Source organism: Cupressus sempervirens, chromosome 3 (assembly GCF_028749045.1).
Source record: "Cupressus sempervirens isolate cs-2001-9-10 chromosome 3, ASM2874904v1, whole genome shotgun sequence".
NCBI lineage: Eukaryota > Viridiplantae > Streptophyta > Pinopsida > Cupressales > Cupressaceae > Cupressus > Cupressus sempervirens.
Window position 1 is genome coordinate 15,219,827 of NC_143120.1, and position 12,286 is coordinate 15,232,112.

At 39.7% G+C, this 12,286-nt stretch overlaps 1 protein-coding gene across 1 annotated transcript in view; it reads left to right on the forward strand.

The window, feature by feature from the left end:
* Positions 1 to 12,286, forward strand: part of LOC149564504 (uncharacterized) — a 195,798-nt gene that overhangs the window by 95,625 nt on the left and 87,887 nt on the right. Inside the window, exons 2-4 of the mRNA XM_089818046.1 lie at positions 4,421 to 4,661; positions 4,802 to 5,039; positions 5,292 to 5,482. Of these exons, the coding sequence (XP_089674172.1) occupies positions 4,443 to 4,661; positions 4,802 to 5,039; positions 5,292 to 5,482 (648 nt within the window). The 5' untranslated portion in view covers positions 4,421 to 4,442. The remainder of the gene's footprint in view (positions 1 to 4,420; positions 4,662 to 4,801; positions 5,040 to 5,291; positions 5,483 to 12,286) is intronic.

A 12,286-nucleotide genomic window follows, 5' to 3' on the forward strand; every position in this document is an offset into this window, starting at 1 on the left:
GTGCTGGCTGAACGGATGCATGAATTCATGACTCTCCAGCACAAGACCTTCTATATGCCCCATTACGCCATTGGTCTATTCCTGGATGCTGTAGCACGGTTGATTCCAATGGAGGAGATAGAGGCACAGCCTGGACCACTGGCTCCAGGAGAACCTCCTATCATGCAATGAAAGCACTTGGACACAATCTCTGGGCAGAAGGGTTCAGCGGGTCAAAAGAGGCCCCAGATGGACATGGCAGATGATACTGATAGCGGCCGACAGGAGACATCTTCTGAGCAAGATAGTGTGGAGGAAGAAGAAGGGGAGGGCGAGGATAATGAAGCGGTTCAGATTGTCACGGCTCCCCCCTTGCTATTTTAGCGTACTACAGTTCCTATGACTTCCGAGTTGTTACCCCAAGGTCTACACATGGCTCACATTCCAGGATTTGGGCAGACTCGGCGACCAATATTGATGACTGGAGGATCCCACCAGGCAGTCACACTAGCCGCACCATGGCAACACAGGGTACGGCCTTCTCCTGTCTGAGCGGGGGGAGGATTTGTGGTCGGCTTTGCCCACCTGACCGCACCCGTCAACCGAGAGACTTCTTCAGCTCCTGAAGCACTTCCGATAGCAGCACCCATGGCGCCTTACATAAGTCAGCCAGCAACAGTTGTTACAGTAGCACAGTCAGCAGAAGCTCAGGCACTTCCAGTAGAGAACGTATCAGACAGAGGAGTACAGGAGTGTACGGACCCAGCGCAGCCCGAACAACCAGAGGTCATGGATAGAGCCAATGTTTTTTTTAGGCAGTAGTTCCGACTCGTCCCTGACAGGCGTGGCCTGTCCATTCAGTCCCCCAGCTATTTCAGAGTAGCACCTGTACCAGAGCCTCAGTCTCAGGAGGAGGGAATGCCACATGCCGTGATTGCGCCGATAGTAGAGGAGGCGGCACCAGATGTAGGCATGGCTCCCGCTGATGAGGAGGACAATAGTGATTTCAAATGGTCATTCAAGGACTTTGCCAAAGAGGATTACGGGTCGGATGAGAATAGGTGCAGGGACTACCTCAGGACTATGAAGTCTACATTGAAGAAGGGGCATGATGTGGCGATTTAGGCTCTCACTCGGCGAAGGGAGTGGCATTTGATCTGAGCATATATTTGTGGGATTTGTCCTAAGCGATTTCAAACTTGTTTTGTAGATAGAGGTTGGCCGGCAGTTGAGACACCAGAGATGTTGGCAGATTGGGCCACTGAGCCAGAGTTGGGACCGAGTGACACTCCGATGATGAAGTTGGCACATGAGATTGTAGGACTGTACAAAGAGGTTTACTATGGGTGGCAGCGCGCGGAGGCGGATAGGGCAGCAGACAGTGTTGCAGCTCAGAGATCTCTAGCGGTTGAAAAAGAGGCAAGAGAAAAGTTAGCCACTGATTTGGCCGACATGCAGGCAGCATGGGCAGTAGAGCGGGCAAAACTATTGAAGGATATGGCAGCAGTGGTACAGGAGAAGGATGCAGCTATCCGGGATAAAGATGCAGCAGAGCATGAGTTATAGTTGGCCAAGAGGCAGGCTATGGATGCTGCGCTTCTACTGAAGGAGGCCGTATAATTTAATTCACAGATTCAAACAGATCTGCGCATCCGAACTGACCAGGTGTATGAGTTGCGTCGTCAACAGCACTCTTCTGGGACACCTCCTTCTTCTCTCTAGTATTTCTTTTTCTTGATTGTGGGTTGTCTTCTAATTTTGCTAGTCGTCAGGAGACGACTTTTCTTTTTGGGGGGGATGATGTCGTCAGTAGAAATTGTGCATCGGCCGACGGGTCCCTTCGGTAAAAGCCTTGTTATGTAGCCGACGGGTAAACAGTTTGTAGCGGGCATAATGTATCTGGCCAACGGACTCCTTCGGGAAAGTTCTTCGGAAGGTATTTATAACCCCTTCGGGAAGCATTGTAAAGGTCATATCATTGAAGCATAATGTACTGTTTGGCATATGCGAATAATAATAAGAGTTCTGCTGGTTGCTGTTCATGTTCGTATTCTTTGTCTGTGAGCGTTTCTTAATTAATCTATGCGGTAAACACCTCTCAGTTATCTTGGTGGATTATTGTTTCCAACAATAATATGATGTTAAACAATATTAGGAATTGAGTGCCAAACATGCCATGATCTAGTGTTGAGAGGCTGTGCTATTGCTATGACAGTTACTGGACTTCAACCCAAACAAGGAACATGCCCTGTGGTAATGCAGCTAATAGCAAACAAGATTTTGTGCAAGCCTAGATAGCAATCTAAGCATGTGGCACATTCATCTGTGCATGAAACATTGCTTTGCAATCTAATTGAATATCCTCATCCTCTTGCGTATTTGTCCTTTAAATACCTGTTTGATGCATTTGTTACAGCAACAATTAGCTGATTATTTAGTTGTACGATAACTCTTGTTGTGATTCTATTCTTTTCATCTTTCATCCTTTGAACATTATTTTGTTTCCATTCTTGTAACACCTTAAGTTAAACGGTGTCAATCTTACTTCCTCATCCTTGTGTTTACTCACTATTTAGCCTTTGATAATTATTTTCCTGTTTTAATTACAGCTGGTTGTCTTATTCACATTAAGACTGGATTTTGATTTTCTTCCTTTCCTCCCTCTGCAGTCAGTTTTTATCTTCTTATGATGGTTTTTTCTTGCTTCTTCTTCTCTCCTTTATCTTATTTTCTCTTATCTGCTCTCTTTGTATTGCACCGTCTGCTTCTTTGTGTCATGCTGTATCCAATTCATTGAAGCTTGTGAGAAACCATGGGAAATGCACAAAAAATACTCAATCTCCTTAACCTAGTATGATTAGTCTTCAATATGTTGAGCTGTTTGATCTGTATTTTTGCTCCTTGTCTCTCATACTCATTGTATGCTCAATTCTATGACACAATAAGTTTTCTGATGATTTTATTCTCCCTTGTTAGTGATCCTTCAATTGGAATTTCCATTAATGAGTTTTTCTTCTTATTCTATTTCCATCATGCCTTTTTCTCTTTCAAATATTTATTTTACAGTTTTCTTCTTTTGCTTATTGTATGAACATTGGTTGTTCTTGGAGGTGAGTAGACGTGTGTACAAATTCCAGAAAGATACATGCATTTTAAAACTCTCAATTTCCATGCCCCGAGGTGACTACTTCAAAAACAGTGCTTCAAATATTTGAGCAGTTTGGTTAATTCTTTTGGCTTCTTGTTTCATTAGTTTCGAAAGATCTGGTTCCACAAAAAATTAGAGGATTTAGCAAGGTCATCCTCTTTTTTGGGAGTCTTCTCCAACAGTAATGGATTTTTATCCTTTCCTTGATTATGGGTCTAGTAGTGTGCCTAAAAATGTTGCAAATAAAACTATACTGTTAAATCCCAAAAGATTATTGCAATTTGATGTATTGCAAAAATAACTTTTAAACATCAGATAGTGGTTTTCCCTAAACAAACAGATCTCAAAATAATCCATAACTACCAAGCGAATTGCCCATAGTCAACTAATTTTCTCTGGTATCTTGTTTTAGGAATGCTGGGGAGTTTACTATAAAGACAAACATCATTCAAATTTTCCTTTGGACCTTTTGTCCGACACTTTTCTATGGGATTTTCCTTACCTTTGAACTATTTTGAATCAAGGTTGATGTTACTGATGTTCATTAATGGTTTGCTGATTTTGAATCGGAAACTTTGTCAAATTGTATGACTTTTCCCTCATGTTTTTGAGTTACATATCATAACAAATTAGAAAATAAAGAGGCAATATAGTGATTAATGGACCCGGCTAAGCTCCCGACAAAATGCACCGTTGACCAATTTTCCAAATTCGGAAAATAAATCGGATTTTTACCAAATTTTCAGTATGAATTCTTCATGATCTACATGCTTTATGGTAGAAATCAAGAAATTTGCAAAAACAATCGCTGCATTTTCGCAGATCTGTGAAAAAAAATGAGAATATTTTTGACTTATGGTGCATTCTGTCAGGAACTTAGCCTGTGCCATGATTAATTCGTACCTCATCCACACCTACAGAACATGAATATCTGCAGATGCAAAAAATGAAACCGTATGTTTTATTCTAATGCTTATAAGATGATATGTCATGATAGATGATTATTCATCTAAGAGGCTAGATGTACATGAAACCTTCAACCACATGAGAAATGACACAGAAACAAGGATGATAGAAAGGTGAAAATGATCATCCAACTACCCCACTGCCTGCCCACCCAACATTCCAAGAATAAGAGAGATTTATCCGAAACACATGGAAAAATAAAAATAGTGCAAATATTGATTGCAAGTTGGAAAGTGGTAAGTGAATTTCATATGCCTTACAGTAATGACTGTATCAGACTGAGATTTATTTGCTATGAATAATGGATTGAGATGTTTTGGTTCTTAGGAGGAAGGTTGTTTTTCATAGTATGGCACCTTGTTCTCCACGGCCTGTAATAACTGTTGATGTAAAGAGGAAACCATGGGAGCAAGTAAAGCCTCTTCACAACCGATGGCATCCTGATATCCCACCAGTTGCGGAAGTGACAGAAGGAGAGCTTTTCAGGGTGGAGATGGTGGATTGGACTGGTGGAGCAATCAGGGATAATAGTTCTGCAGAAGATGTCAAGTGCCTTGATCTTTCAACAGTAAATTTGATTCCTATTATTTCATCAAAGTATTTTCATGCTCTTCAAATTTTGGAAAAATATGTTGTGTAAATTGCAAACTTCTATTAGGATTTCAGATAATTGTTAATTGGATTTCTTAAAGAGAGTTTCCTGTGCAGGTACACTATTTGAGTGGTCCACTCAAAATTCTAGATGCATCCAACATTTCTGCAAAGCCTGGAGATCTTCTTGTTGTTGAAATCTGTAATTTGGGCCCTCTTCCCGGGGATGAATGGGGATACACAGGGAGCTTTGACAGAGAAAATGGTGGTGGTTTCTTAACTGATCACTTTCCATGTGCAACTAAAGCTATTTGGCACTTTGATGGAATATATGCGAAGTCTCCACATATTCCAGGTTCATGACATGTCTTTTTCTTCAATATCTACTTATGTATGTAAAATTTGTTTTTTTTCTCCTTCCTCCATGGTTTTTGACATTTTAAATGTTATAGTATCCTATATTTATAGATTTCTTGTAGAAATAGTGAGCTACTTGTATTCTCTGTTAACATATATTTTTTGCTTTCTTGTATTTATCAGCCTTGGAGTTTATGGTTTGAACTTTGTCTTAAACAAAGAAAGTGACAGTTTGATATATTTTCTATAGGTGTTCGGTTCCCAGGTTTAACTCATCCTGGCCTCATCGGGACAGCACCATCGAAAGAATTACTTGACATATGGAGTGCAAGGGAGGAAATTCTGGAAAAATCCGATACACAATCAATCAAGTTATGCGATGTTCTTCACACACGGCCTGTAGCAAATTTACCAAAGGCAGATGGTGCCCTCCTTGGATTGGTATCAATATGTGGACCACAGCTACTAATTTCCAATTTAGATTATGCATAAAATTAATATTCTCTTGGTACGCCTTGCATGTGTAAAATGTGCCTTTCTGCTCATGTCCTTGTGAGTGCATCTGATTGAAGATGATTTTTATATGCTTTCCATTTTGCTCTTGACTATAAAGTTTTATTGTTAATTATAGTGAATAAGCCATTCTTATGCAATTAAGTCAAGCTGCAATTTTGTTAAATTTGAAAGAAAAAATGTGCACCCAAGATAAGAGAAATGATCTCAAATGCAAAAATTACTAACCAATCTATCTTCAGAATAATTGAGCAAATCCAAATGTTAGCTTCCCCTAGATTACACTTGAAATTCGACAAATAGATCCAAAATTAGCTACAACTTGCAGATTTACACCCTAAGTTCAAGTTAAGAATATACTTCTAGCTAATACTTTAAAGCATGTATTTTCTTAATATTCATGAGATTGGATAGAAAGAATATAAATGTATCTTCGTCCAAATTTCACTGAAAGGCAGGAGGAATATTTGTCATTTCCCATCACTTTGAAAAGCTTCTCGGTCCATGTTAGAGTTAAATGTGAAGATGCCATAGGCAAATGACCACCTTTTAAAGTATTGGGAGCTCTATTCTGGTTCTTTAAATTCATGATATATGTAATCTAATATGTTTCATTACATGTATGTAATGATCTTAATCGAATTGTGTAAATTATTCACTAGGGGATCTGCTTCATTAGGTTTAGCAATATTAATGATGATAACATCTAAATCACTAGACTCTTATTCTTAACAAGTGGGTGGGCTAGAATGGCCGTTGGTAAATCCTGTGTAGCTAAAGTTTGCTGCTATGCATGGGAGGGATCACCTTCCTCCTCGACACTAGGTTGAGTTGCTCATGCAGGGAAAGGCGGATGCTGTCAATATCGAGTTGAATTATCACTAGTAGCTTTATTGCCTACTGCTTTATTCCTTATAGAATAGGTGAAGGGAATGCTGGAACCTCAACCAGAAGTCCAAGTAGGTTCAACCAGCAATCAATCGATTCCACATGGAAGATGACCTCCTCAGACAAGGTGGATATTGTAGGCAATGTGGCTGGAGTAGTGGAAGTGGTAGTGCCATCAATAAGAATGGCCCTTTCTATATCAATATCCGATGGAACCAAGGATTGAGCATCGACAGCCAAAGAAACATCCTTTTCCTTGGGAGTGTCCTAAGGTATGGTGGGAGATATGGACAAAGAAAACTCAGTGGGCTCATAATTATCTTTGATTGTATCCTCACCTTCTCGCAACATGTCTTTGTGCTTCCTTTTATTCTTTGCTAGCTGTGCTTCTTTCTTTATGGCTTGAATACGTAAGCTGGTCCAATGGAATGCGGTCAACCATGGAGGATCATATTGAGGGGCTGGTTTGAACTTAACCCATTTATATGCAAGAACTTGAGAGTGGAGAATATCTAGGAACAAGGCAATGATGTGTTGGGTTATGTAGCAGGTCTTATGCTCCGGGGATTGGAATTCCCTTATCTCATTTGACAATAGTTTTGCCCCATTGTACACCTTTGCTATGCTAAGGCTGATCATAAAACCATCCAAATAGAAATGCCTGATGCTCAATTGGCACTTGTAAACTAACATTTATTTAAGACCATCATACTCTTCCGTTTTGCATTAGCCAAGAAGTGCTTATGTAGGCCTCTATTCCCACCACTCCATATGTTGTTCTCTTGTTGGGTTAATTTTGGACCTTGGGTGACATAACCAACAAAAGGATCCTTCTTTGAGTTGTGTAATTTTCTTTGCAAGTTTCACTCTATCACCCCTATAGATGGTATGCCAACTACTTCGGTGAATTACCAAAATGAAGAGGTAGCTATTCAATTCCTATGGTCGATCAATGATTTATGTGAGTGGTGATTGTAAATTACTAGTATGGTTTTTAACTACAATTTGAATTCCATAGAGCTAATGAATGGTACTTGGGCAGCTTTCTCTAGAGACCTATGCATGTTGAAGCATCACTTTGTTGATGTCAGTTTTTGTACCACTACATAACATATTAGCAATTGAATATCTGATACAGAGTATTAGACACACAATTCCTCTCTTGAAAAGTTAATACTTATGTGGACATAAGCAAGAACTCCAATGTTCCTTACACCTGTGGATACTAACTCAATATATCGATGTGATTTGTTGGTAATCATGTAGGTGGCCTTACGCTGTTTGTTTGAGGATGATTTGGACTTTGGTGGAATGATGGTGATGGTGATGGAGGGTGAATGTTCTTATGACTTATGCCTTTCTAACTTTTCTCTTCAAAACTCAAACTCCCAACTATTTTCTATTCTACTACTACTATGAATGGAAAGATAAGAAAATGGACGGGGATCAAATCTAATGAAAGTTTACTAGCGGCTCTACCTCCATAGATGCAATGATTTAAAGGAAAATGAATTAGTTTACCACACAAGGCTTCCCAACAAACCGCTAGGATGCTAGTGGCCTAGTATTGATCCCAATCAAACATCCACTAATGTTACCATGCAACTATCCATCTACTTTACTCCTACTTAGCAACTTGAAATGAAATTTACTTTAACAACTTCAAAATGAAATCTAGTTCTAACTATTGGAAGTAGAAACCATGCAACAACACCAAAAGCTCTTAATCACCATGCAAGTCACAACAATGAGAAAGAAAAGCGATTTTTTGGCATTATCTTTGCAACAATTTTCTCTGACCCTTAAAAATGAGAGCAAATGACATTATATAGAGGCCAAAATTTACAACCAAAGGTAGAAATAAAGAGGCAAAACCGACGATCCAAATTGGATCCTAGAAACCCTAATTAGGGTTGCCACCCCATCGGCCAATGAGAAGATGCCACCTCATCAATGGACCAATGAAAAAAGGAAAAGTGGCAACTAATGAGAAGGCACCAAAATGGTTGCCAATAAGAATTACACACTTGTCCTACCCTATAAGAAAGAGAAATTGCCACTTTGGCTTACATCAAATGATCTTCTAATATAAATCTCCCTTTTTCCTTCATTCTTTTAGCTAAGGCAATGAAGTTAGCTAGCCTTTCGTTGACTTCTTCCATGGGTGGGCAAGGTGTATGCTTTATCTTGAGCTCAGCCAATTTCATCATGCTACTTGCTGCTTGTAGTGTCTTCTTGTGGTCCTTCTCATACTCTTACATATCGGAGAAAGGCATTGAGGGAGGAAAGGGTGCCCAAATGTTTCTTCTTGATAGCAACCTTTCCTAACTCGTCCAATCTCGATCCAAGCCCTGTCTCATTGATATCTTTAATATCTTAAAATCAAGTACCACCCCAATGTCCCTCATCATGGTTGAAATGGAAGTGTCAACGCTTGGGCAGTGTTGTGCAATCGCATTTTGTATCTCTTCTAGTGTTCTCAATCTAGTAGTCAAGGCAACAAACCAAGACTCAATCGCACGCAATCCTCCATCAACCAACTTGGCCCTTTCCAGATATGTCTTTGGTAGCCTAATGAACGCCTGTAGCTTGGGAATAGCTAAATCCTTGACTGGAAGGAAATCCTTCCACTCCCCTTCAAATACTTTGAATTTGTTTCTAATCGTCACTAATGACTGGAATGTCGAGATAAAGGAAGGCAAGAAATTTCGCCTATCTTGGATTTTATCATGGATCCAATCCTTGACTTCATGTAGTTGAGCTGTTATCTCTTCTATATTGCTCCTGCTGTCTTGAGGAAGGGCTACCTGGTGCAGCTGTTGGATAGGCTGACAATCCCTCCAATATTTGTTCTCGGCCTCCAACTTTATAATCTTTTCATTTGCTTTCCTTAATCTTTCTCTTATTGAAACTATGCCCTCCTGGATCTCACATTCCATGTCATCTGTGTTTCTTCCCAAGTTGTGCTTTACTATTTCATATTCTTGAGCTGCAATCTCATCCAATGCTTGTTGACTATTGGTATAGCAATCTGAACCCTTTGATGACCATCATTGTCACTCCTAATCACCTTTGCCACTCTTTTTGCCATCTATTTTTGGTTCTCGCTATCACCCTTTTCTATTAATCCTTGGATGTCTTCAACTATTCAGGTAGTTACTACCTCGCCTCTTGGCATAAGCATTTGCCTTAAACATAGTGGTGCGGTGCATCTCCCCAAATTTAGATTTGGTTCAATTAGCCGATCATCACCAATAGCTTCGGGCACTTGACTTATTTCCTCAATATCAATTGGTCCATCTTCTTCTCCACTAGTAACTGCCATATCATCTCCTTGTTGATTTTCTGAGAGAGGAGAGTACTCGGTGCTATTGCTGTAACCACTTGACTTTGAATCAGAGCTCACTTCTACAACGGTCCTTTGTTCACTTGTGTTATCTTCTTGGCCTCTAGCCTCAATTATACTTTCCCTTGACGGTGCTACGTGGTGTCTCTTTGCTGGAGGTTCCAGATGTTCTTTGCTTTTCTCAACCTCCAAAGCTCTCTTCTTGCTTCTAATTGTTTTTTGTTGCTAGCTACTTCCTTCACCCTTCTGTCCAACTGATTCTGCTGGACCTTCTTTTGGCTTCATCTTCTCATAAGTAAGGTGTATCTTTTGACTTTGTAGTTTCCTTAACTTTCCATTATACCATGACTCGGTATGCAAATCTACTGTCCTTGTGACTGCTTCCAAGGAAGGATCCTGATGGTCATCCCAATCTACTGTATTCAACTCTGTTCCCTCTACTGTATCATAATCTTCTCTCAACATATTTTCATCATCTTCCAGTTGATCGGGAATATCAAGGCCTCTCCATCTGATATCTCTCATCATGTTCACCGACAACTTGAGAAAGCTAGCTTTCTCACATGAAAGTCATCCTTGACATTGGCCCAAAAGTCTTCTATAGTGGGAACATGTTTAAATGCATTTCCATGAGATACCTTGATAAGACCATTAGGATTGAATTCTTGCCTTGCTTTGTACTATCATAGATGATACCATTCCAATTTCTTCTCTGCAGCTATAAAGGTGACACGATTGAGGCATCTATCATTGCCAATTTCGAATGAGAAGGTAATCCTTGTCTTACCTTCGAGTCTCATTATTTTGTCATAATGCTCAAGTTGCCTAGCCAATTCCATCAAAACTGCCTTGTCGGGTGGGTATCTTGGAAGCCTCTTAGGACAAACTATGCTTCCTGCTACTCTAATGTATGTGAATTGCGGAAATTGGATGTACCAACTCCCATACTTCTTAATCTTTTCTTTTGCTTCTGATGAATGTCTCTTAGCAGGTGTCCCTTGTAGTACCTTTATTGTCTTCATGGCAAAGGTGTCACAAAATATTTTGTAATCTTTGTTGTTGTGCAAATGAAGTTGAGGATAGCAAATATTGCCCCGTCCCATTGCCAATTTCTCCTAAGGCCTTAAGTCCCATATTTTTATACAATCTAGCAATTAAGTAAAACAGATAGGATCCCATGTAGAATTGCTTTTGGTTTTGTACGGTTCTAAGTTGCAACTCTAGATTCTCACTTATGATCCTAGCCTAATCAAATCTTCTTTTTCCTTTTTCAATTTCATCAACAAAGAAGTACATCCAGTTTTCGAATTGCATACCTAGGCCCATGATCTAGCTAAGGAGCACAATGAGATCGCCATATTTTGATTTGAAATCCGCCACTGTGAGCCTCGATGATCTGGTTACTCCTTTCTTTCCCCTGTGTAGTCAATTCTATTTTAGATGCATGAAATAAGATTCCTGGTTATCTTGAAATGACTTGGCTGCCTGATCCATCATCACCATTGTTATTCTCTTATACTGAAGAATGTTAAATGCTTCTTCGATCGCTTGTCCGCCAATGTTGGCCAACATCCTCTTCCCTTCATCAAAAATGATAGATTTATTGATCAGATCAAACCTGGATGCGCACTCCATAACCAATTCTGGACAAGGCAAGGTAGGAGGGAAAGTTACTGCATGTACAATTCCACTTCTGTATATCTTCTTTGCCATGGTGGATTGTCCTTCCTTTAGTCTGTCCTTTACTTGTATCATATTTATTGCACTGACATTGGTATCGGTTATTCGCCTCATTTTCGAGAAGAAAGTTGTTTTGGGCATCATATCCTCTTTGTCTTTCTTAGTATTTGTTCCCTTAGGGTTCTTGCTTGCACTAACATCTACCATCCTAAACACTTATTTCTGCCCCTTTATTCTAAGTGATATGGACTAGTCTTATCAATCTTCAACCTTCTTTCTATTGATGGATTCTAATTTATTTCTGCCTCGCCAAGTCCTATCACTACACTTATTAATCTCCAATCTTCAACTTAGGGGTGGGACTACCACTTATTTCTATCTCTTTGTTACCTTAGGATGGACTACGCTTATATCTCCCAACTTCATACCTAGGGTGGTCTAGCTTATTTCTACCTCTTCAAATGTCCTATCATGGATTCTACACTTATCAATCTCCAATCTTCAACCTAAAATGGGATGATGAAGTGGTGGATGATGAATGCAAGGAGAACCAAGAGAAACAAAACTAGACAAGAACAAGGAGCGAAATCTGCTTAAGGACCACTTTCAACTCTAAATGAATTGAACTTATGTTTACCAATGGCCAGGTCTTCTTTTGAATCTCGGATCAGACCTAAAAATTTCAAGCCCCCTTGCAAATATTGATGCCCTAGCTGAAGAAATCATAATTTTGTCCACTTGAAATTGCCCATGCATGTGCCAAAAAAAATTAGACTTTATCACTTGTTCTCTTCACCAACAAAAAATGTCCAATCTCT